Source organism: Oryzias latipes, chromosome 13 (genome assembly GCF_053564925.1).
Source record: "Oryzias latipes strain Hd-rR chromosome 13, Olatipes_Hd-rR_3.1".
NCBI classification, from domain to species: Eukaryota; Metazoa; Chordata; class Actinopteri; order Beloniformes; family Adrianichthyidae; genus Oryzias; species Oryzias latipes.
In genome coordinates, this window is record NC_136249.1 from 32,784,547 (window position 1) to 32,810,812 (window position 26,266).

A 26,266-nucleotide genomic window follows, 5' to 3' on the forward strand; every position below is an offset into this window, starting at 1 on the left:
TTCGGGTCCAGACAGAAAACTGGTTCGGGCCCAGACAGAAAACTGGTTCGGGTCCAGACAGAAAACTGGTTCGGTTCCAGACTGAAAACTGGTTCAGGTCCAGACAGAAAACCGGTTCAGGTCCAGACAGAAAATTGGTTCAGGTCCAGACAGGAAACTTGTTCAGGTCCAGACGGAAAATTGGTTCAGGTCCAGACGGAAAATGGTTCTGGTCCAGACTGAAAACTGGTTCTGGTCCAGACAGAAAACTGGTTCGGGTCCAGACGGAAAACTGGTTCAGGTCAAGACAGAAAACTGGTTCAGGTCCAGACTGAAAACTGGTTCTGGTCCAGACAGAAAACTGGTTCGGGACCAGACAGAAAACTGGTTCAGGTCCAGACAGTAATCCGGTTCAGGTCCAGACAGAAAACTGGTTCGGGTCCGGACAGAAAACTGGTTCATGTCAAGACAGAAAAGTGGTTCAGGTCCAGACAGAAAACTCGTTCGGGTCCAGACTGAAAACTTGTTCTGGTCAAGACAGAAAACTGGTTCGGGTCCAGACAGAAAACTGGTTCAGGTCAAGACAGAAAACTGGTTCAGGTCCGGACGGAAAACTGGTTCGGGTACAGACAGAGAACTGGTTCAGGTACAGACAGAAAACTGGTTCAGGTCCAGACAGAAATTTGATCAGGTCCAGACAGAAAACTGGTTCGGGTCCAGACGGAAAACTTGTTCAGGTCCAGACGGAAAACTGGTTCAGGTCCAGACGGAAAACTGGTTCAGGTCCAGACAGAAAACTGGTTCGGGTCCAGACGGAAAATTGGTTCAGGTCCATACGGAAAACTGGTTCAGGTCCAGACGGAAAATTGGTTCAGGTCCAGACGGAAAACTGGTTCAGGTCCAGACTGAAAACTGATTTAGGTCAAGACAAAAAAAACGGTTCAGGTCCAGACAGAAAACTGGTTCGGGTCCAGACAGAAAACTGTTTCGGGTCCAAACAGAAAACATGTTAAGGTCCAGACGGAAAACTGGTTCAGGTCCAGACGGAAAACTGGTTCAGGTCCAGACAGAAAACTGATTCAGGTCCAGACAGAAAACCGGTTCAGGTCAAGACAGAAAACTGGTTCAGGTCCAGACTGAAAACTTGTTCTGGTCCAGACAGAAAACTGGTTCGGGTCCAGACAGAAAACTGGTTCAGGTCCAGACAAAAATCCGGTTCAGGTCCAGACAGAAAACTGGTTCAGGTCCAGACGGAAAACTGGTTCGGGTCAAGACAGAAAACTGGTTCAGGTCCAGACGGAAAACTGGTTCGGGTCCAGACTGAAAACTTGTTCTGGTCAAGACAGAAAACTGGTTCGGGTCCAGACAGAAAACTGGTTCAGGTCAAGACATAAAATTGGTTCAGGTCCAGACGGAAAACTGGTTCGGGTCCAGACAGATAACTGGTTCAGGTACAGACAGAAAACTGGTTCGGGTCCAGACAGAGAACTGGTTCAGGTACAGACAGAAAACTGGTTCAGGTCCAGACAGAAATTTGATCAGGTCCAGACAGAAAACTGGTTCGGGTCCAGACAGAAAACTGGTTCGGGTCCAGACAGAAAACATGTTAAGGTCCAGACGGAAAATTGTTTCAGGTCCAGACGGAAAACTGGTTCAGGTCAAGACGGAAAACTGGTTCAGGTCCAGACAGAAAACTGGTTTGGGTCCAGACGGAAAATTGGTTCAGGTCCAGACAGAAAACTGGTTTAGGTCAAGACAGAAAACTGGTTCAGGTCCAGACAGAAAACTAGGTTGATGACGTCATATCCGCGACTTTAAAAAATTAAAAGAAAGTAGTGACCGTGGTGTTTGAATTGCTTTTCAACTTCAGGGCACTACATAGTAGCACTAAATAGTTTTATCGTAGTTAGGGTGGGAATACGGACACTAGGAAGGAATTTGGACATAGCCAAGTTCTTCATGACTGGAGGAAAACTGGGATATTCTTTTAAAGCTTCACTGACCCTGGCTTTGTGGAGTTGCCATGTCAACATCATGAAAGAGCCTGACTTTTTTTTTTTTTTAAAACCAGGAAGTGTTTGGAGGCATCTGCCAGAGTTGGTTTTTGGGTCTTTCCATCGTCTGCTCTCCTTTTTCTTCATCCGAAACACAAAAATCCTGATTTGACGTTTCTTCCTCAAAAAACTGAACATTTGAAACTTTGCCTCTGAATAAATGAGGAGCTTGACTTTTTGAAACTGAAGTGTTCTGGTCTGAAGCTTCAGGAAGGATCAGAGTTTCTCTTCTGCAGAAATGACACGGCGGAGCGAGAGCGCCATCTGGTGAGTTCACAGCGAAACATCCGGCACACAATTTTCCTTTTTTTTTAACATCTGAAGGATTTCAGCTCTGATTCCAGTACAGAAAAGACGAGAAGAGCGTTTCCTCCTCTCTTCTGTGGCGCCTGCTCCGCCCACTCGCTGCTCCAACTCCACCCAATCACCAAAGTTTTTGGGCCATAGGATCAGAATCACGGGTCGGGCAGAACCTGCTGCCTGTAAGGCTGAAGGTCTGCGACCCCCAACGCACTTTGAAAGGTTTAATCAACAATTTTAGATTTCAGCTGTGTTTTCTTCCTTTATTTATTTAAAAATAATGTTGAAACCGTCATTTATAATCTATTTTAAATAACTAAAAGAAAAAGCTGAACATTTAATTTTTTTCAAATCTATTTACATTTTTTTAATTGAAGTTGAAACATTATATTTTTAATAAAAGATATGTTGTTTTGTAACTATATATATTTAATGTGTTTATGATATGAGGCTTTTAATTTGATACAAATGGAGCAATTGGAGTTTAAGTGCTTTTAACTTAGAACGCCACGATGGCGTGCTCGCCAAAGGTCACCAAAGGTTAAGGAGGAATTCTGCGGAGCAGAAAAGCTTTTTTTTATGTTTAAACAACTTTGTTGCACAAAGTAGAAGTAATACAACTAGTAAGTAACACAATTTTACTAAATAAACTTCAAATATGACAAGGGAGCATAGATACAACATGCATTTTACACAAAACATTGAAACATACGGCTTTCTGATTGAGGCCTGTAGAGACAGACGGAGATGTATTTGAATTGGTTTGATTAATACGAGGAAAAAGTTAGAAGATGATGAGAATTTGCATTTATGGTTATAAAATTTGCCAAAAATGATAAGAAGATTTGAGTCCACATTTTTAGTGTGAAAGCCAAAAATGATGTGTTCAGATTTCAGAGGGAAGTTGGGGTGAATATGTTGTAAGTTAACTGTAAACATTTTTTTCAGAAAAAGTCTAGTTGGTTGATGGTTTGTGGGTCAACTGTCTTCATGAATCCCACATGGTGGGGAAGATTCTGTGCAGTAACTTCTTTCATCTTATTGTTTATCCTCGATGTTTGGGTCACACTGCAGCGGAGGAGAAAACCTCCTGGGGTGAAGACTAACATGATGATGATCATGATGATGCTCAGGAATTCAACATGGCGTCCTCCGCCGTGAATCGCTTTGACCGTTTCTCACATTTGACACGACAAACACGGAGTTCCGAGATTCTGAGGTCATGTTCAGTTCTGGCGTCTCCTCTGATCCAAACGGTCTTCATGGATGAAATAAGAATCGTTCATTTGAAAAACATTCAAATGCGTCCGTTTTCAGGAGGTCATGAAGGTCATCGGAGGGAAAAGGAAAGTGACGAAACAGTGAGAAAAGAAAGAAGAAGACGACGTCTCCAGCGGACTCCTGACAGCACAGAGGAGACTTATGGGAACCAGAACCGGCCCGCCGGGATCTGGTGGATCCAGAACTGGACCACCGGATTTCTCCTCTGCTCTTAGTAGAACCCCCAGCATGCACTGGGGCTGTTTGCAGCTGGAGCGAGGTCACCACCGCCGTCAAGTCTGAGTTTGTCCTCTCCGGGTGGTTGGCGTGCCCCTGCCCTAAGCACAGGAATTATGGGATGGCTGCTGGGAGTCACAGTTTCCCATCTTATCGTTTCTGCCTTTCAGTCCAAGAAAAAAATACATTTTTTTTGTTCGTTTGTTGTTTTGTTCGTTTAGGTTGAAAGGAAACGCACATACGAATGTTTGTGTGTCTGTGTATGAAAAAGGCTTTATAAATAAAGTTTGATTTTGATTTGAATTATAATTATTCTTTCTTTAGGGCGAACCCTGAACTAAAGGATCATTGCAGTGACTTAAACAGATTTAACTGCATTTCTTTGCAAATAATGATTTGAAATAAAGACAAAACAGAATTTAACCAAAGGATTATGGGTCATTTTAAAAGTTTTCTTCCTCTTTGTTTGGGATCTTTCTTCTGCATCGCCGGTTTTTGATGTTGGAGGAGAATCTAAATTCAGAAGCTGCTCAACAGAAAAATCCCGTTTTGGAGCAGAAAGACACGAAGTCTGCTTCAGGTTGGACCGACGTCCACTTTTCCTGAACATGAACGCATCACAGCTGTCTCCTCCTCTGCTTCTGCCATGAATCTTCTCTCCGACGTCCACACTGACCTCATCCTCCTCGGAGATGAAGAGCAGCTCCTCATCGATCCTCCCGTCAGGAGGACGTTTGTGTGGAGGAGCGGACCGACGTGACAGGAACCTTCCTCTGCAGGGTTCTGCACCGACTCGCCCTCCACCTGCGGTGCGGTCCGCTCCGCACTTGTCCACCTGCTTCACAGGTGAAGCAGAAGATAAAAGGGTGGATGAAGGATCCGATCGTTTTTGTTGTCAGGAAGATAAAATAATTTTATTGTATTTTTAAATCAAGTTATAGACTAACATCTCCAACAAATCAGAAAAATCTCAGTAGTTTTATTCCCTTTTTTCTTGTTTGTTGAAACTCCCTTGGAATCAATCAATCAATATTCACGTGAATTTGAATGTGGACTTATTTACAGAAAAGTTTTTTTGACTCTATCGGCTTGTTTTTGCTTTACGTTTGTGTCGTTTTGCTTGTTGTCATGGAGACGGTCGCTAGAAATGATTGTTTAGAGTTTCAATGAATACAAAAACTGATCAGTTTGTGTTTCTTCTTTGTTCATCTCTGGCAAAAACATTTTTGTCTTCATGAAACAGCTCCCCCTCTCTGTCTGAACTTTGTGATTTTTCTAAGCCCATAAAGGGGGATGTTGTAGAACCTGGCATCCACAGGGGCCCTCATTTCCACCTTCCTGGTCTGTTTACATCCCATAATGCCCGGCTGCGGTGGCCGTTTTGGTCCAGTTGTTCCGCTCCGAGCACAGATTGTGTTCAGACTGAGGAAACCGAAGCTCAGTCTGATTGGAAACGAGTCGAAACCAGCTCCAAAGGTGAGTCCTGGATTTTGACCAGGAACCGCTTGGGTGTTTTCATAGGGAAAATCTGATCCAGATTATCACGGGAGACAACTTTTGGTTCACTTTAAGAGACCCAAATGTGTCTGAATCCACCCTCATCCTATTGTGCCTCGTGAGAAAATGTTCTCTGCAGGACAGGAGCAGCGTGTCGTTCCGGCAGGGCGCCGGCAGGGGGCAGCAGCGGTCTGCCTGCTGCAGCTTCAGCTCCCGGTTCTACTTTCTGTATCAAATCGATCCAAGATTGCGTCAACTGTTGGAATCCGGCAGGAACACGAGGCGGAGGCTCTGATGCTCAGACAAATCCAGGATTCTTTCAGCAGAGGAACCCGTGGAGCTGCGGTGGTTCTCCTGGTTCTCCAGTGTCTCACATCTCTGGGAATTCCAGGGCCTTTTTGTGGAACATTTCTGCGGTGAGGAGAAGCCCAAACCGACAGAACCGGGATGCGCTTCAGCTCTGAGGACTTTGGGGCTTCGAAATGTTCATCTAAAGTTTGAACAATAAAGTTTTCTTCAAAGTTTTTTTTATATATATATAGAAATGTGACCTCATGATGCCCCTCATGTGTGAAAGACAGGAAACAAACCTGCGTTCCCTTTGATGATTCAAAGCGGAAACAGAAATCTGAAGCTGCTCAGGTGCGCGCGCGGCTTTCTGCTTAAAAGATGTGAGGAACTGAAGCCGCTTTTTGGAAGAAAAACTGAAACGTCAGCAAAGAAAGAAAAAAACCCTGCAGAGAGTTTTAACAACCCGTGTCCACAGCTGCGCGCGCGCGCACACACGCACACATCTGCTCCAAACTAATAAAAGCTGAAGAATGCTGCTGCTCATGATCTCACTCCTCCTTTTCCGCGGGTCGCTGCGGCGGGAATGACCCGACCACGCGAGACCCCTGAAGCTCCAGGTGGAGCTCCTCCGCGCGTGACAGACACAACAATGTCACCTTGACGGCGATCCACAGGAGTCCAGGAGCTCTGCGAGTCTCTGTGGGTGCGCGTGAGGGAGGGGGAGCGGCGGGAGGAGCCCACGCAGCTCTCAGAGCCCGAGGATCCTCCGCAGGTCCAAGAGGAGCCGCGCGGAGATGTCAGCGCACACAGGTGAGTCAGGTGAGCCGGCCGCCCCACGCATCACACGCACGCGCCGGAGCTGGCACGCACGGAGACTTTATTCAGACTGAAGAGGAACAGTCAGAAACACCTGTCAAGGTTCTGATCCTTCATGAACCACAGGTGAACTGCTGCGCCGCGCGCGCGCCACAGTGCTCCTCCAACACCGGTTTCTCCCGTGACGCGTTCGCGTGCCTTCAGAAAAGAGCAACTTTTTCAAACGGGGAGCAGGCGGTCGCCGTTTTCATTGGTGAAAGTGAATCCACGGCGCGTGGCTGTAAAACCCGAGTTTACGCACGACCGCAAAGGCACCGCAAGGCCCGGTGACGTCAGCTGCGCCCGGGCGCCTCCTCCGGCAGCAGTGAGAGGAGGAGGAGGAGGAGGAGGGATGCTCTGAACTGCAGCATCTTCAGCCAGAAAACGAGCAGCACAAAGCGTCGCTTTCTCTGCGTCTTCCTCCAGCTCCGCGCCTCCCGCCTCCTCCACGCGCCCGTCACCCCCGGGAGGTCTCCGGACCGGAACCAGAACACGAGCAGAAGCACCTGATCTGGATTTTGATTTCCCACTTCATTGTTTGCGTGGGTTTTTTTTTGCCTTCTTCCCCCGACATGCTTTCAGCGGAATGAGACGCAAATCTTAGCGCGCGTTTGCGAAGCTTGACGGGACCCTCGCGACCCAGGAGCTCGGTTCCGAAGGACCCTCCATCTGCGCCGCTCCTGCTCTCGCCGCCGCTGCGCAGCATCTCGAAGGAGAAACGCGCAGCTCGCCTGCCCCCGTCCGTCCGTGCGTCCGTGCGTGCGTCAGGAAAAAAAGGCGTATTCTCCCCATTCTTCAAGCACTTTCTCCGTCCGCGCGGCTGCGCTGCGTAAAAGAGAGAGAAAGCCCGAACGGGAGAGGGATTTAGCGCAGCTTAAGCATCCAAGAGCGAGCTCGCAAAATGATGGCCGGCGGAGCTGTGCAGCAGAACGGCATCTTCTCCACCCCCCACCATCACAGCCAGCAGCCGCACATGGAGTCCGATCCCCCGGATTCGCGTAAAAGACCTTTGGAGACGCCGACGGAGGCCAGCAGCACCAAACGCACGAACACGGGAGGTAAGCGCGACGCTGGGGGTGGGGGTGGGGTTGGGGGGGGGGGGGGGGATCAGGTGCTAGTCTGGAATACAGTCCGATTCAGGGGTGGTGGGGGCCATCATGGCGCTTTGGGTGCAGACAATGATGCCGGTGATTCAGGTTTTCACGGTAAATCTCGCCTCTTGACTCCTCCGGTAAGAATGGCGCCGCGCGGGAGCCAAAGCAAGGATGTAAACAAGTGAAAGGCCCCCGCGCGCGGGCGTGCACGCGCTCGGCGCAGCCAGGGTCTCATCCCGTCGACGGATGACCTTGTGGTAATCCCGCACCAGCCGCCGCACAATGACGCGCGCGCGGCTTCCACTCAGGCCGCAGACAGGCGGGAACGCATCCCTCCACCTCAGCGGATGCTCCTCCATCATCCAGCCCGCAGATATGTCACCATGCTAGTCACCATATTTGGTTTTTGTTTACATGCTGTCACCATCACCTGGCATCCCCCCCCCCCCCCCCCCCATGCTGGCCATGCACCCATCATGTGGAAATGCTCTTCTGGTACAGGTTAAAAAAGCAGAGGAGACCACCCCCCCCTCCTTCATGAGCGAGGGGGCCCGAGCTGCAGATCTTCCGTCTCTGGAGACCTTCCTCCTCCTTTACTGTCCAGCAGCGCGTCCATTTAGACTAATGAAAAGCTCGGAGCGGTGATGAAGATGAGCCAGACTTTTACTGAGCAGAGAGGAAGGCTGCCGGGTTAACACACTCCAACTTCCACCCCCCTAGAAAAAGAATCATTCTAATCCCCCCCCCCCCCCCAAACAGAAAATTATGCTTCTGTCTCCACATTTTGAAGTCGGCAGCTCCAGCCGTTAAGGTTCTGGTTGTTTCTCTGTATGATTAGTTTACGCCACACACTCCCCCCCCCCTGTGCTTCCTCTCTCTGTAGTGGCCTTCCTGCAGCCCCTATATGAAACTGAAGGCATTGTATTCCCTGATCAAGAAACTGAGACTCATGGTAAGACCTGTTTTTATCATCTTCACTTCTTCACTGAAAGACTGATCCGGCAGGAACACATGAGATCCAAGTATCTGAGTGTTTCTAAGGCGGTCCGAGTGCAGCGGAGTCTGACATTTAAGGCTAACACCTCCTTCTGTCATGGCTCAGGATAATTAATGCATGCTAATGCTCTTTATTTATTTTTTTTTTTACTCCATAACATCCATTGTCATGCTTTTTATGCAAAATCAGTGTTTCTTTTATCATAAGTGCTGACAACCTTTGACCTCATGCTAGCCATGTCACCTGCAGCTAAAAATGCTCATTCAGTGTTCAGTGTGTACTCAAAATGCGACGTTCCATGATCACGTTAGGTGAGTGACTGCAACTGCGCCTCTTTGTCTGTCATTTGGGATAAAACGTTACGAAAAAATAGGAATCCCTGACGTGAACATGTTCGCGGTGTTAGCAAGAAATACTGCGTTAGCTAAGAGAAGAGCGCACTCAAAGTGAAACGTGCCATGATTACTTTAGGTAAGCCACTGCAACTTCACCTCTGACACTTTTTTTGTCATTAAAGATAAAATGTTTGGACACATATGGTTCCTGGACGCGTAAGCGGTGTTAGCAAAAAATGCTATGTTAGCTTAGATAAGTGTTCACTCAAAGTCCAACACACTATAATTGCATTAGCTAAGTGACTGCAATTCCTGCCGTTCTGCTGGATACTTTTTTTATCATGAAAGATAAAACAATACGACAAATATGCTTCTTGTATGTGTTAGCAGTGTTAGCACAAAATTATAACTTAACTAAGAAAAGTGGATCAGTGTAAAACAACACCGCAAAATGTAAATAATACAACCCACTTTTTGTTTAAATGGCATGCTAAAAAAAACTAAATGAATTTTAAACATTGCTGAAAATGACAAAAAAAAAAAATTAGGAATGTAAAAGTTTTGTTTCTAAAAAATGTAAAAGCCAAAATATTAGAAAAAATGCACCTTCTTAAAAATGCTATAAAAATACTAAATAAAATGTCCACGCTAAATTAACTACGGAATGTTCTTAACCAAGTCTCAAAGAAGAAAAAAAGTTCAAAAGAAAGTGAGGATACTCCTTGTATGTGTTAGCGGTGTTAGCATGGCATGCTACTTTAGCTAAAATAAAGTGGGCATCAGTATAAAACGCCTAAACACGATAGCACGTACAGAATGCAAGCTACTCTTTGCTAGGGTTAGGGTTTGGCTAAATAAACTTGAATAAACTTCAAGACATTACTGAAAAGAATTTAGAAAAAAAAAATAATTAAAAGCCAAAACATCAGAAATAGAGCACAAACTCGACAATGCTATAACGCTAAATAAAAAGGTCATGCTAATTTAGCTAAGAGTTGTTGTGGTGTGACGATGAAGAGAGCGGCTGACAAGAGAAGAGGAAGGAGCTAAAATCACTAAAGAAAGTCCAAAGCAAGATAGGAAAAGTAGAAAAAAGCTAGAGATGGTAAGAATGCTGTCAAATACTAGATGTCTTGTGTTAGCTTAAGACAAATAAGCTAAAATAGAGGCTAAACCCTGTGAAGTCAAGAAAACAAGTCGTTACAAAGATGAACTTGATTGTAAAACAGCCTGATAATGCTAACTAAAGCATGTTAAAATGCTAGATTAAATGCAGCATGGTCAAATCACATAAAATAGGCTTAAACTGACAAACAATGAGTTTGTCCAACCATTGCTAATAATGCTTTACTACTGCTATATAATCCAGAACAAGCTAAAAATACTGTTTATTAATCAACAATCATGACAATTTAAATACAATTTAGCTTCTAAATAACTTTATAATAATAATAACACTACTAAAATGAAGAATTAAGAGGGCTTAAATAAAACAGCAAAATTCCCAAATTTGATTGTCAGCCTCCAAAGTTCTGAAAAAGTAAGCAAGCCAAACAAATGAACACAAAAAAACTGTTTTGTGGAACACTTAATTACCTTAAAAAACATTTAAAAATGATTCTAGAGCTTAATAAAGTTTCAAATATTGCATTTTGTAAATAACGGCTAAATGCTACAGTAGCTAAAACAGCGGCTCAGAAAATACTGAACATGCTGAGTGAGATCAGAAAAAGATGGAAAATCTTAAATATGGAAAGATTGTTTGTTATTTCTGTTGAAAAGCCCGAAGTGAGGATTACATTTGATTGGTTTAAGACGGAAATCGTTAGAAATGAAGGTAAAAGACGATCGTTTTTCGTAGGTTTTGTTCATAGATGACAAACTTTTTTCTGTTTGTGACGCCTTTTGGCTGGTCAGAGGTCACGTGAGCCGGCGTCCTGCTCACAGGCCTCTGTCCAGCCTCATCAGACGCCGCCATGGATGCAGATTCTCCTGCTTTACCCGGCTTCCTCTGTGTCACTTTTGCTTTCGGTATTTTACACAAACAGATTAAACAAATTAGAATTGAACTTTTAATTGTTCTTGACCACAAAGTAAGCCATCCACCGTTAAAATGTTTATTCGATTAGATGTGTTGTTCTGCTGTTTGTGTTTTGTTTCCACAAAAACAACAACAACATTGAAATGACTCTGATTGGAAACAAATGCTGCTTTCAGGAGCAGAACCCCCCGCATGAGTCACCGTGAAGCTTTACGTAAGCAAATGTTTTTCAGGTTTTGGTGTTAGTGCGGTCAGAACTTTGGCAGAAAGTTTGCTCTGAGTTCTGCGCTGGGTCTGCCCGGACTCCTCATCCTCTCTTAGAAGATGAAGCCGATTCATTTAGTAAATGGAGGGGCTGGCTGCCCGCCTCCTGTCCTCCTTTGCCTCCCATCACTCCGTCCTTCGACGACATTCGCTCTCTTCGTATCTGTTATGTTCCTCCTACACTGCGTCAAATTAAACAAAAAAAACAAAAAAAAATTACGCAGGGTGAGGGCGAGGGGAGGGGCCGATGCTGCCGCCAACACGCGATTGGCGGGAAGGTGGCGTCGCTCAGAGCGAGCCGATCCCTGATTGGTGGATCCAAACGAAAAGAGACCTGAAATTAGCAGCTTTCGACGGGGAACAGCAGCATTTTCTTTAAATCACAGAAGGATTTTAGTCTAAAAAAAACAAAAAAAAGGGAAATAAGGTCGTTGAAAATTCTCCTGCAGCGATCGGCGATTAAAAAGAAAGGAGGCGGAGAAAAAAGAGGAGTAGAAAAGCAGAGAGAGCAGATAAAAAGACTTTCCTCTGCGAGGTATTTATGAGCAATGATCCTTCAGGATGAGGACAGCTGGTCCGAGCCGCACTGCTGGAGAGCTGTGCAAGAGCGTGCACGTGTGTGTGTGCATGCACGTGTGTGTGCTGGGCCTCCTAACAAAAGAGAAGAGGGCTGGGGGGGGTGTCAGACAAAGGTCCCCCCCCCCTTAACTCGGCTTCTCAGGGGGAGATGGGAATTTTCTCACATTCAGGTTATTTTGATGCAGAAGAGAGAAAAAGTTTCTTTTAGACATTTTACAGAAACTTCAGCTAAACTGGAAGATTTCATATACAAATCATCAGAAAGGTTTATGTCCTAAAAATAAACAAACATCTGTTATTAAAGCAAAAATATCAGAAGGATTTAAAAACCTAAACAAAAAAAAGGATACAAACATAATATAAATGAAGTTCAGCCTCAAATACAAAAGGGGTTTATAGAAATATACTCCTCCTGTGTCAGAAGATTCATAAACCTCTACTGTAACAGTAACATCCGTACAACCCAAGAGGCCTTTAGCTCTCATCTGTTTGCTCCGCTGCTGGACAGGACAAAAAAAATAAAAACTTTGCTTCTAAGCAAAAGAAGAAAAATAGAAAACAAGACAAAAATCTTCAATTGCAAATAGAGATAAAGATGAAAAGATTTAATGCTGAAAAAGTGGATTTTAAAGGGGTTACTAAAGCTCATTTTATCATATATATATTTTAATGTATAAAAATTATTTGTACTATCTGCCACACAATTTACAAATAAGATTAAGGGGAAAAAAAGGAGTTTGAAAGGATGCGAGATTTTCAGAATCAATCAAATCCAATCAGTCTAAATACATGAATCAAAAGAAACCAAATCACAAAATCACTTTCAGAAATCTTATTTTAAACAACAAACAGACCTAAAGGCTTTACTGCTTATATGTATGTTTAGATACTCTTCCTTTTTTTACTAAATCTCTTTTATATCTTTTTAACTTTTTTGTATGTATTTAACAGTTTGAATAAGTGTATGTACATAAATATTGTTTCCTTTTTTACTTTAAATATGCTTCTCTTATTCCAATAATGTATAGTAGAAAAACAGATTTCCTTCATTCTGTTTCCTTTTTATTTTCCTCATAAAACAAACGTGGGCAAAACCTTGTTTCTGTGGAATTGAAAACAAAAAAGTAGAAAAAACCCTCAGGGAAGATTCAGAGCTGCTTTCTCAGCTGTCATAACTGATTAACAGTTTGACAGCGAATCACACATTTATTCCTGTTTTAAATTCTTATTTATGTCATTACTGTAAAAAACTGTATTCTTAAAATGTCTTTGCTGTTTAAAAATCGATTGGTTTGTGTTTTTTTTAGCCTTGTAGTGCGATTCAAAGAGTCAGATTCTCGTTTTTTTTTTCTCATTATGACTTAGAAATAGAATCAAGAACAGTTTGAATTCAGTTTAAGGAGAAAATTTCTTTTTTTTTTGCAGTTTGTCACATTTTTGGTTCAATTTTTTACAGTCGTGCTAAAAGGAAACAAAAGCTTCAGTCTGTTCTGGATCTTCGTGTAAGTCGTGATGTTTTGTTTTTTTTTTACGCCAGAGGATCCTGTGGCGGCAAACCAAGCCCATATCATTATGCAGCCACCCCTGTGCCCTAAATCAGATAAGAGGAACTTTCTGTGTTTGCTAATCATGAAGGTTTGAGCCTCTTTAGCGAGTTCGATAGTGACTTTAGTGTTTAATGTTAGCTCGGGGTTGTCGACATGCTAGCATCGCGTAGCAGCGTTTCTTTTCCGTTAGCTGCTTTTTACGGGAAAAGTCCGTTAAGCATATATGGAACGGTCGTGGAAAGACACAAATTTGCGTATGAATCTTGCAAGAATGACGCATAGTTGCGAAAGATTTACATAATAATTTCGTATGAACTACGTAAAATACCCGTAAAGTGCGTAATTCTGAACCGACCAAAAATTCTGAACAGCTCAAAACCAAATTCTCGTAAAGACCCGTGAGCGAGAACCCTCGACATCGAAGAACGCGAGAAAACACTCATGAATCATGAAATTCACACCTGAAGTGGTGAAACGCAGCGGCACGGCCTTCAAATCCACAAAAACCTGAAACATTTTTGATCCTTTTTAGCATTTCAAATCCTGGCAAAAAGTTGGAACGTTTGCAAAAAAGAATTAAAAAACAAGACAAAAAATCCAAAACGTAGTTGGATGATCTTAAAACTTTCATGACTAAAGATAAATATTCAGTCAGCAATAACACTAATCTTCTCCTTTAGGGCTAGATTTTTAGAAATGGGCATATTTGTTCCTGCTAGGATGTTAAAGCTTTCAGTTCGCCTGGGACGGGTTTCCTTCTTTTCCCCGATGGTTGGAGCTGACAGGCGTCTGGGGGTCGAATCAAACCACAAACACTCAGCCAGGCAGGTTAGCAGGAAACCTCCCATCAGGCCAAAGAGGATTTACCAAAATAAAAGCAGCCAGAGTGTGTTAGACGACGTCTTCAGCCAAGAACCTGTGGGGTCTCTGTGATAAGGGCCCCCCTCTAAGCGCCTCCCCCACAGGTTGAGGAAGCAGACACACTTCCTGTTCAGCCGGCGCCGCCTGCCACACGTGGTCCGGTTCGGTTCGCTGTGGATCCAGGAGATCCAGAGACGGTTAGAAGGACTCAGAAATCCTCTCCCACCACGGCGCCACCGCCTGTGTCAACAGTCCAATCTGTTGCTAAGGCCCCCGCAGGCTCGCCAGGCCCAGAATAGGCTCGCCGCGCTGGGGGGGATTGGGGGCTCAAATCCTGGGATCTGGTGTCCTGCAGGGGCCGGGGGGTGGGGGGCTGGGTGGGTGGAGGGGCTGGAGATCACAGCCTCTCTGCAGCAAGACATCAAGTGTGGATCTGGGGGGGTCAGTTAAATGACTGAGAGAGAAAATCTGTGATTGATCTTAATCTGCAGCCGATTCTTTTGGCTTTTGGCAAAATTTTATTCTAATTATTTATTGAAAAATGAAATTCTGAACAAGGAGAAACTGGAATTGATAAAGTTATTGGGTCAGAAATCATTCAAATGATGGCTTTTAATGTTTACTGACATGACAGTGCCGTCACAACGGCATGGCAGATCTTTACCTTTGTAAAATGACGTTAATTCCTTTCAGAGGCTTTTAGCATCAAAGTGGAGGATTTCTAAAAGAAAGAAAATCAGCAAAGACTTTTAGTCCGCGCTGGAAAACCTTAACGTTCCAGTCCGATCTGCTTTTGATCTACTTTCCAAACTTTCCCAGTTTTTTAGCCGAAATCCAAAAACCTGTGTCGTTTTCTAGGACATAGTTTCTGCAGAGCGGCAGGAGTTGATTAGAAATTCAGCTCTGAGTTGTGGGCGGGACTGTTAGTGTAAGCCTCCACTTATTTCCCATCACCTCTTTCTTTTCCACACCCTCCCGCTAGCTTACAGCCCCTCCAAAAGCCCAACCCAGCAGCAATAGCGGTGCGACCAAAAACGGCGAGCCATTTCGGAGTGATCCAGCCGTACGGTTCTGATCCAGATTCCAAAAGCGAAGATGTTCGTGGATCCATCACAATGGAGCGGAGCAGGGATCTTATGACATATATCCAGAAATCTGATCTTTTTTATTATGATAAACCAATGATTTGAGTACAGAAATACTCTGCAATGTGAAGAACAGCAAAAATGACCTTTTCATTGGACGTTAAGGATGTTTCCTCTGTTGGAAATCGTTGAGGCGGTCGGATCAAACTTTAGCTGAAATGATTGAAAGAAAAGCCGATTTGATGAATTTCTCCAGTTTTGGTCGTAAGTTGCTGTCAGCTCATGGCAGTGGGGCTAAAGATCTGAAGGTCTTTGTTTTCCGGTCTGAACATCCCAGCTTCATCACAAGAGATAAATGTCGGGTTTGTGTCCACGGCGGCGTTCTGATCCACAGAAGCAACACGATCCATTCGGAAACTCCTCATGCGATGACTCCTTGCGATGCCGCAACACCGCCGATGTTAAAAACCAGCCGAGGACGCCGGAGCGTCCAGAAGCTTCCGTTCTGCTGCGGTTCGACGCCCGTGTTCTGCTCTGAAGGTCACCGCCGTCCTTCAGGAGCCCCAGAACCAGAGTCCAAACGCAGAATCTGTCCTGGAGGCTGAATGTCAAACAGAGCAGAAAACACGAGTGGAGGAGTCTGACGTCAGACGGTTTTAGGAATCAGACAGCGACCAACCTTCATGTAACAAAAACAGGATTGGGTTTTTTTTCGGGCCTGTGGGTTTGTAGCATTAGCTTTAATGAAAGCGCACGTTAGGCTGCAATAACACAGCTGATTAAAACGGTGTGAGAACACAGAGCCTCGTAAACATCTGCTCTGAATTTATACCGTTAACACCTTTTTAGAGCGTGGAAAGAGCCGTTTGAAAAACACGCAGCAACTTTCAGACGTCCCGCTGACTGATGACGCGCTGGTCGCCTTCAGCTTCAGCTTCTGCTGCACAACGTAAATAAACGACATGTTTCAATTCAGGGATCGCCATGGCGACGCGTGACTGACAAAGCTGAGTCAACCTCTTTATGGACGGAGCGAATTTCATATTTATCAATTCCCCCGTCTTATTAATACAAGGAGGTTATAATTAGCCGCCTCCATGTAAAGCAGGTCAGACCAAAGTGGGTCACTTTGACTGTGAAGCCAGGAGGAAGAGGAGGAGGAGGAGGAGGAGAAACCCAGAGGAAACAGGATTGGAAAGACAAACTGAGAGGAAACAGGAGGACGGACAGAGAGGAAGGAGAGGAGGAGGCGAAAACAAAAGGCGGTTTTAGGACATGATCATGTGACGCTTCCTGAAGCTCCGACACAAAGCTCCGCCGTTGACTTAAAGGGCGCCAAAAACCCTTCCGACAGCAAACATGACATCACTGCTGGATGTAGTGACGATCCACCACGACGATCGCACAAATACGAACAAACAATTGTCTTGGATGAAAAAATAAGACCTACAAACAGTAAAAACTTTATTTTCTTTTGTCATTTTCATTTAAAAAAATAGAAAAGTCGGTTTTTCTGCACGTGTTTACTTACTAATTATTAGTTTTGTTTTGACAAACAATGCGATCTAATGTTAGAAGTGCAAGCAGTTAAAAAAAGGACTCGCTAGCCTGTTAGCAATTTTTTTTCTATCACAAAAAGAACTAATTTTCAATTCACCTCTTTTTCCATCTCAACTTAAAATGCGACTCGACATAAAAAGAGAAAAAAATATTTGCTAAAGCTAATTTGGCTTATCTTTAAAAAAAATAAAATAAAAACAAGCAATTTAGTTTTTCAGCCTTTTAAAGTACAGCCTACTACGTACTGTTACAGTTATGTTGACTAAAAGTACACAAAAGTTCAATGATTCTCTAAATATGAAAGGATCTACATCGTGCAAAATTAACTTTTTGAGCTTTTAAGTGTATTAAAATGTTCATTCCTCACTATAACCAACCCCAAAGAGGTATTTTGATCCGTTCATTTCTGAGTATTCCTCTAAAAACCTGCAGCCTCACCTTGTGGCATCACAAAATGAGGAACAGCCCCTTCCAGGAAGAGTGTACTCGGCCAGCCCCGCCCCCAGGCTAACACAAACGCCCACTTACTCCGTGGAGCTAGCGGTGATCGGCTAAACGCTTTCCTTTTATCTGCTCAATATACACATCCGTCTTTGCAAAAGTTAGGATGTTGTTTGTTTTCGTGGGAAAAACGCAGAACCACTGCCGAGGCCACAAGGAGAGAAAGGCGGAGCCTCAGTGATAGGTTGGAAAATGAGCTGCGACTCATATTTAATAAAAAAATTCTTCTTTGGCATGCCAAAGGTAATATATATATATAATCATACATATGGATATAGTTTACTATGAAAGGCTTAAGAAAAGCAGGATATTTAACTAGTTAGCATCAGTTAGCATGTAACACCTAGCATGTTTTTGCTCCACAAATGAAGGTGTCAAATGTTTTAATATGTGAGAAAAAGGTTTGAGCTGCTACAGAAAAGTCCAGAAAACTGAAATCATTCTAAAAAGAAAACAGTTGACTAAATATTATGAAACTAGCATAAGTGTTTATGTGTATCAGTAGCACGGATCCCGGATCGGAGAGTAACCGAATGTTAAAGAGCGTTTGTTATTAAGGCGTCACCGACGACGGCGTTGGTGTTAAAGGGTTAACAAGTGAAGAAAATATTTATGTCTTTTCCAAAAAGTCCGGTCACAGCAATGAAAATTAGTCTCAAATCATTAGAAAAACTCCAAAAAAACAGCTGGTGTAGGACCATCGGTTAGCCAAAGCCATTAAAATGGTTAAAGGTAAAGTCTGTCTCAGCTGCCGGTTTGGTCAAAAAGTCTTAAAAACTGTTTTCTTCAATGAAAATAAAAACAGACACATTGATGATAATGAAAGTTTTCATGTTTTTGCTGCGAGCTCAAATCCTGACCCGCCCAAACCTAAACAAAGGAAGCCAAACCCCAAAGGATGCTGAGCTCGGCTGTTTTTCCTTCCCGCACGGCTACGCCGGCGCTCCGAGCAGCTTCCAGCAGACGCCAGGGGGGCGGGGAGGGCCCAGCGTGACGGTCTGGGGGTCGGCCTGAAAAGTGACCGACAAAAGCATCAGTCCCGACGGGAAAACCTTAGCCTGATGGTCCGACCAGGTTGAAAAGCCACCCCTCCCCCGCTCCAGGATTCACGCCTGCTGCAGGGAATCAACCCCGTGAAAGGCGGCGAGACGGCGTCCTCCGGCAGGGTGATGCACGTAGAACGTCTGCGGTAGACAGATAGAAAATGTGGCCTTCCCAGCAATCCTATTTTAATCCGCCTCCAGAGGTTAGGTGTCCTGGATTCTCCTGGATTAGCAGAATCGTCCGTGAGGCTGAAAATCTTCTTGGAGAAACTTGATGGATAAAAACCAAATTTAGGAACCTGAACATGCACAGAATAAAACCTGGATTCATCAGAAAAGTTATTTACAAACTGCATTTCACTGAATTATATTAATGAGAAGTGCTTTTTTTGAAAAGTGAAAACAATATGAGATTTGCCTTTCTGATTTGAAAAATCATAGAAAAAATACGGAATTATAATTTAAAAAAAGTTTCAATTCATTATCTAGTTAGCATATTTTCCCCCCAAAAAACCACAACAGGAAGAATCTTGTTTAAAAATGTATCAGAGCTCTTTTCAGTATTTTTAGTTTTCCTAAAAACACTACGTTGTGTTTTAATCTAAGAAAACTCTCAGTTCTTAAATTAGAGTCAGGAACCAGATCGTCATTTGAGTCCCGAATCTCTGATTTCTGTTTTTCCTTTGACATTTTTCACAGTAAAATAAAAGTTTATTCAGAATAACGCAAACAAATCGGTGAGCATCAGCCATAAGTCTGCAGTTCTAATGCAAACGTCTCTGCGGGTCTTCCTCACGTTCTTCGTTTCTTCGCGTTTCTTTTCTGCCGAAACGTCACCTTTTTTTGCTCTTTAGAAAATGTTCCAGTCTGATCCGCTCTCTTTACGGTGCGTTCACACTGCATCGGTTCACACCAGGATTCAGTTTGGCGTCACCTGAACTCTGGGAAACGACAGAAAAAAATGTTTCATAGAAGCAAAATGAATGTTCCAGCGGTAACATGTCTGAGCGGAGGGCCAGCAGGTGCTGCAGGGGCGGAGCTGCAGGGGCGGAGCTGCAGGGGCGGAGCTGCAGGGGCGGAGCTGCAGGGGCGGAGCTGCAGGCGCCGTTTACGGCCTGGTTACAGTCGGGGGCTGGTTGTCTGCCTTTTGAATGAGCGGCGTTTGGATCAGTGTGATTATTCCTGTTCCCGTTCTTAGAAGTGAACCAGACGAGGGCATGAAGCCCCCCCCATTAGAACCGAGTGCACAGAACCTTTCTGACCCAGAGAGGCCTGAAGCGCCTTTTAGTGTTTATTACCCAAACGCTTTGCTGCTTAAAAGTGACGTTCCACTGATGAGGTAACTGTCCGTCAGAGAGAAGCACATAAAAGTTATGAAAATGTTTTATTTTTTTATGTCTATAAAGTTTTAACCCTTTAACCCCTGTGACGTCACCGCCGACGCTTAAATGACACGCGCACTTTGACCTTCCGTAACCCCCACGACCGTTCACGCGATCAGCCTGAATCAGCCCTGATGTGCAGTACTTTGAGAATGTAAAGTTGAAGAAAAAAAGGTCAGAGGTCATGCGTGCGTAAATGACGGGGAAGCACATTAGCTTAACAAAACAGCAACATTCCTGGATCTGAGCTATTTTATTTACACATGATAATAAGCACACGTGTGTCCTGTTATGCATCCGCCAGCTTCATTTGAATCTGACTGGTGTTAAAGCCAAAGCGCCGCTTCCCGCCGCTTCCTTCGGCCGCGCCGAGGCGATGAGGAGGAGCGGCTGTAAAATTAGATCAGAGCTCTGAGCCGACAGCGAGAGGCCGGAACCGCCGATAACAGAGGATCATCACATGACGGGAATAATGGGTCGCTGTGGAAAACTGTCATCGTTTACTTTAACCGTGAGATCTGTGGATCCAGGACGTTTTTTTTTTTTTCCTGCTTCTACTTCAATTCCAGAAAAGTCTGATTTACAGCAGAACAGGCAACCCGAGGGCGTGCATGAGGGCAAAGGTGCACAGAGGCGTTCAAGCACTTCAGGATTTACAGGAATGCACATGAAATCTGCCGAGCTCTGTCTCTGACTTCCTGTTTCCTGTTTCCTGCTGCAGAGGAAGGCGAGTACTTCCTGAAGGTTTTGATTCCCAGCTATGCGGCGGGGTCAATCATCGGGAAGGGGGGTCAGACCATCGTCCAGCTGCAGAAGGAGACCGGAGCCACCATCAAACTGTCCAAATCCAAAGACTTCTACCCCGGTAAGAAAGCCCCTCTCCTCTCCTGCTGCCGGATGGCCTCTGCAGAACCTGCAGAACCGTTCTCAGAAAGATTTGGAGCCATTAGGGCTGGTTTTTTTAATCACTCCAGTCTCCGTCCAGCTTTTTTTCATGACCTTCGAGAGTCTCACAAAGAGAAACAGTGAATAGAAAAACAATACATGGCAGGTTTTTTTTTAACCCCTTTAGCTTCCGTTCTCTGAATTAGCCCAACCCTGTAACGCTTTACCCAGAATTCCAACCGATTCTGGAGTGGAGCAGCTTTGTGTAAACATACGACGCTTGTAAACTGTTTACACAATAACGTAAAACCGGCCGATGAATCATCTGCAATGAACATGCTAAAGCTAAGACGCCAGAGGTATAGCATCCTGAGCTAGCTAAGGACACGGCGGCGTCCAGAGCTGCTACTGCCTTAGAGCGGGAAAAAACGAGCGTTTTTATTTACCAAGATCTGGAAACGGTTTGGTTTCTGCTCTGTTGCTTTTGCCCGACGCGCTAAACAACGTTTTCTGATTGATCTGAAGCTCAGCACGATTACGCCGTGCGGCACGGCGTGCTGTATTTATGCCGCATTTGGTGACAAACCCGCCTGGATTTGAACCCGCTGTCACGGTTCGGCAGCGACAGACGGTCCACCAACTTCACCAAACCATCTCCAGCGTGTTGGACTCCTGCAGCTCAGCGAGGCTCAGGGTCCAACCAGATTTCTGGGTTGCTGTGTTTCTGTAGTTGCTCGGTTGCGGGCTTACATCAACAAAGTGATGCATTGTGGGAAAGCCCGTTAATCACAGGGTTTATCTATAAAAGCTTCAGCAGCAGGAGTTCCTCCACAAACGCGGACATCCAGCGGCTTCTTGGCGTCCTGCAGAAGCTCTGATGTCATCCCTGACTCGGCCTTTGTCCTTTTTTTGCGGCGCCGTTGGCGGAGAACGCACTTTATTGGCGTGCGCTCTGTGGTTGTAAAAGCGCACGCTTACCGAGCTCCACTGTGTTGAGGAGTTTTTGAAGGTCTGGCTCTGGGTCCTGATGTGTTGTTGGTCAGGAGGCGCATTCAAACAACACTGATGCACAACGGCGAGGGGCGCTGAAGACGCGGCGTGGGGGCCGTACATGAAGACGCGCACGCTCGTGTGGAGTGTACAGCAGGATGCGCACACAGGCCACGCTTGTAATCTCCTGGGGCGAGGCCCAGATGAAGTGAGGAGAAGGAGGACAGGAAGGGAGACGAGTGTGCCAGGAGGACAGAAAGAGAGGCTTGTCTGGGAGCACAGACACAGCTGTGTGTGTGTGTGTGTGCACGTGCACGTGCACCAAGCCTTCCTTTTGCTCTGAAGGGGGGCATCTGTATGCTAATGAGGCCCCGTCCTTCCTGGGTGACAAATCAAAAGGCCCACCTGCTGAAGCCCCCGCCTGGATGCGTGTGCCAGGAATAAAAGGGGTTTCAAAATAAAAGCGGGTCTCAGGTTGGGTGGATGCTGTCTGCTGTGGAACAACGACTGCAGCACATCTGGCTCTCACTGGGACCATTTTTAGCTAAATCTGGGATCCGATCTACTGGAAGTTGAGATTTGTCTTGGTTCTAAAAACAAAAAAGCTTTTATTTTTTCAGTCACAGTTTGTATCGATCTGCTGAGCCGCAGACACGAGGTCAACGTTTCTGACCTTAGCCCCGCCCACATTCCTTCACTCATAAATCACGCCGTCCCTCCCTCCCTCCCTCCCTTTTGTTTCCACACATCCCTCGATCTGGCTTCATCGCTGCCATCAGTCATCTCCTGCCTCTTCCTCCATCCTCCTCTTCCTCGCCCTCATCCCATCTGGAGAATAGTGCCGCGGCAGCACTAAAGCAGATGACCAATCAGCGAGCCCCCCATCCCTCCTCTCACACTCCAACCTTCACCGTTACGGTCCAGCAGATTTATGACCCGGGCCGCGCGGCACAAGGCGGCGCCGCCTCCAAATATAGCTCCGAGCCGTCTGGCTCCGCCTCCTCCTCCTCCTGAGGAGAGCGGAAGGACGCCGCAGAGCTGCGTCCGACGACCCCGCTGATCATTCCTCGCACCACGTTCTCATCTGCTCTGCTCATTGGTGAGAACAGAGGTAACGGCCCAGGAGGACCGCCCACCGCCATGGAGACGTGGAGATTCTGCGGTTGAGACGCACATGTGGTCAAATCCACGCGTCGCCTCCTCGCCTCCACCTGCATCCTCCTTGTCATCATGAAGGTCGCCTTCGTGAGGCTCTACAGCAGGAGAACCCGACTGTTCTACCTAGGTCAAGAAAGAACGGAATGAAACCGAAACACGAAACGCTAAAAGAGCTTCATAGGGCGGAGCATCCATCAGCCAATCAGGCGGCGGCATGTTGCCATTGTCTTTAGTTGTGTGGAAAGAACTACCTCCTAAATGTAACCTTTGACCTTCCACAGAGACGGAATGAGTTGTTCTCAGACTAGGCCCGCACAAGAAATCGCAAATATATCATCGCGATATCGAGCTGTGTAATTTGCGTATCGCAGAAGTCGGTGAAAATTGCGATAAATGAAATGTGCTAAAACGGCAGCTTGACATTTTTAACGAATCAAATAAATCCATTTATGGATTTGACCAATCGATGGACGCCGTCACGTCGTTGACCAATCAGTGGAGCCCCTTTATGTTAGACGTCCGTCTCCCATGTAGACGACGGTCATTTGGAGTTTCATTTAACTTATGTTGACTTTTATTTAAAATAAACTGTTGCAGTGAAATGGAAATGATGGTTTTTAGTTCTTTTACTATTTGTTCGTCATTTGCAAATATTGCAAATTGCGAGTTTTCCTCGTATTGTGCAGCCCTATCTCAGAAAAATATGTAATATTTGGTTTTTATATAAAGATCTCTGATTTTATGTTGCATAAAATGAGGTAAACAAATCTGTACAATCTGGTTTTTCTAAAGTTTGTTCACACAAACTACCTGAGCAAAATGTTAAATTTTAGGTTATTTATTTCATGTTTCATGTAAAAATATTAAAAAAAAATGTTCTGGAGAACGTCTGCTTTTTCTCTGAGGTCAGCTTGACCTGTTTTACTAATCGACTGTATCTAAGAACTGGACTGAGTGACTCCAAACAGGTTCGGACAATTAGAAAAAAAAAAAAATTCCAGAAACCAAAATGTAAAAAACATTTTGGAAAACAAAAAAACACGATGAGAAGCCAGAAAAGGTTCTGTGGTCACTGATTGGACGGCGATGGTGTCCGCCAATGTTCTGAGTTTCTGGCGAAAACGCCGGTTGGGCCCGGGTTCTGGCCCTCAAGCGGTTATCGGGTTTGGACCAATGGGATTCAGGTTCTGGTTGAATGATGAAAAATGGGAATGAAGGGAATGAAGACGTTCTCTCGGTAGCTGCGTTTCCATCACACAAATGTGCAAAACTTCACTGAATTTCTGAAAATGTTGAAAAAACACGATTTCACAATCACAGGGTTTGGGTTAAATCCTAATTATGGGAATAAACATGGACCAACTCTCGCCAGAAGTCATTCAGACTGAGAATAATACTTTGATTGACAGCAGAGACATTCACATTCCCGCCACGGTGCTAGCGCTCATCATCATCGATCAAAAGAGACGTCGGCCTCTTCTTCAGACCGCGGAGCGGCGAGCTCCTTGCAGGTGGGAGGGGCTACGGATGAAGGGAATTTGGGAAATGGTGGTTTCTTCTTGTTTGTTTTTTTGCTTTTTTAAACATTTCATTTTTTGCTTTCTGAAATGTTTTTTGTGTTTGTTGTTCTTTTTAAATTGTCGTTGCAATCTTTGAAATGTTTTGGCGTCGAGTGATTTGTTGATGTGATTTGAACTTCAGGGCCTCCGTAGTTTTCAATGGTTTCATCTGAAACCAGACCTGGAGAGGGTCTTCACAACATCGACATTTTTGTGTTTTTTGTAACAGCGAGCTTTGTCCAGGCTGGACAGCAAAAGCGCCGCCACCGCCGCCATCGGTTTGGGGCTGAACAGGCTGTGAGCTCACCTCAGACGCTCCGCCCCCGCCCCCCTCTGTCCTCTGCCACCATTTTACAGCTTTAATCCGTCACCATGATTGCAGTTTTCCGTTTATTATCCCCCTGTGCACTCGCACACGTCCGTCGCTGCATGAACCACCAGAACACCTGCCCCCCTCCCAGCCTTTACCGACATCACTCATTCCAAAGCCTCTTATGCAGCTCTAAGCTCTCCGACCGCCGAGCGAAGCGCCACGACAGACCGCCGTTTGAAGCTTTACTTCATCATCAGGGTTCTGGAGGTTCTCCGTGTTCTTCTAAGCGTCACACTTTCCTGCTGAAAGCTGCGGCGCCGCCTGCAGCGCAGACGGACATGGAGAGGATCCGGCTGCGTCGCATCACAAAATCCTCTCCCATCAGGCTGCTGGTGTTCAAGAATCGAGGAATTCTGGAAATTTCCCAGAAGTCTCTGCGAAAGCCCTGCATGCCTCAGTGCTGACTACCACAATGCATTGCGTTTAAAAAAATGTATTTAAATTTGTTTTCGTCGTCTGTGTTTTCCTCATCAGAACACGTCGGATTCATAAATAGTCTTTGTAAAAAGTTTGCATTTATTGCGTGTTCACATTAGCAAACGAGTGACGTCATGTGACGCTGAAAAACGTCATGAGGTCGGCGCCTAAAACCCACTGGAAAGTCTCTTAGGGGTTAGAGAGTAACGGGAGAACTCATACATGGCCAAAGTCTGAACACAAGGAGGCGGAGTCAATGAGTTCACTCCACCCCCTCAGAAGGCATTTGGCCACGCCCCCTTCAAACCACAATAAATGTGTTCAGAAAAAAAATCATTATGAATCTGTGTAAATATAAAAATAATCCAAAATGCAACTCAAGAAAATTCTATTAAAGTTTAATGGTTTATTTTATTCTTTAAATCATAAAAAAAGAAAAAGTACTATAAATTTATTTCTAAAAAGCAACTTGTAAAAGAATAAAGTTAAAAAAGCAAAAAAGTAATTTTAAAATAAAAATAATAGATTTTAAGAGTTTCCAGTACATTTATAAACATGAGAAAAATAACATTACATTTTCAGAAACGATTTATTTAAAAACTAAATTCAAACTAAAACTGTATTTTATTTCAAATAACTTTCCTGATTTCTCAGAACAACAAGGTTTTTCACTGTAAACGGTTCTGATTTATGATCAAACTTTATTGAGATTTCTGAGGTTTTTCCCTGAGCGGCAAAGATTTAATGTTCAAATGACAAAAATCCCACGGATGTTCGGTTTTAGTGACATTTTAGTCCTTCAGCTTGTTTTTCTCGGCTCCAGATCTGCGTTTGAGTCCGGCCGCTGGTCTGAAGGCTGCTTGTGTGACGTCGGCTGAGCGCCGGTACCAGTCGGTGCCGCCCGCAGTCAGACCCGTCTCACTGGTTCAGAACTTTCCACTCGGAAAACTTTGCGAGGTGTGCTGTTCCGACGGGGGACAGACGCCGTCAGATGGACCCGCGGCTGCCGCCTCTGCTGCTGCCTGCGGGGGTCAAAGCGAAGGTGGCGCCAGCCCTCCAAAGTGCTTTCCTGAGTGGGTTTCGGTGTTGGGGTTCTCCTCCGGGAGCTGAACCCTGAACTGC

At 45.0% G+C, this 26,266-nt stretch overlaps 1 protein-coding gene across 4 annotated transcripts in view; it reads left to right on the forward strand.

Moving 5' to 3' along the window:
- The first annotated feature begins 6,289 nt into the window (after nucleotides 1–6,289).
- The window catches only part of nova2 (NOVA alternative splicing regulator 2), a 57,293-nt gene continuing 37,316 nt past the window's right edge, over nucleotides 6,290–26,266 (forward strand). Inside the window, exons 1-3 of one of the 4 annotated variants that reach the window (XM_023962073.2) lie at nucleotides 6,290–6,428; nucleotides 8,451–8,519; nucleotides 20,484–20,627. In XM_023962073.2, the coding sequence (XP_023817841.1) occupies nucleotides 6,413–6,428; nucleotides 8,451–8,519; nucleotides 20,484–20,627 (229 nt within the window). In that variant the 5' untranslated portion in view covers nucleotides 6,290–6,412. Of the gene's footprint in view, nucleotides 6,429–6,778; nucleotides 7,532–8,450; nucleotides 8,520–20,483; nucleotides 20,628–26,266 lie in introns of those variants that run through there. The other 3 variants (XM_023962071.2, XM_023962074.2, XM_023962072.2) reach the window with 3 other exon arrangements.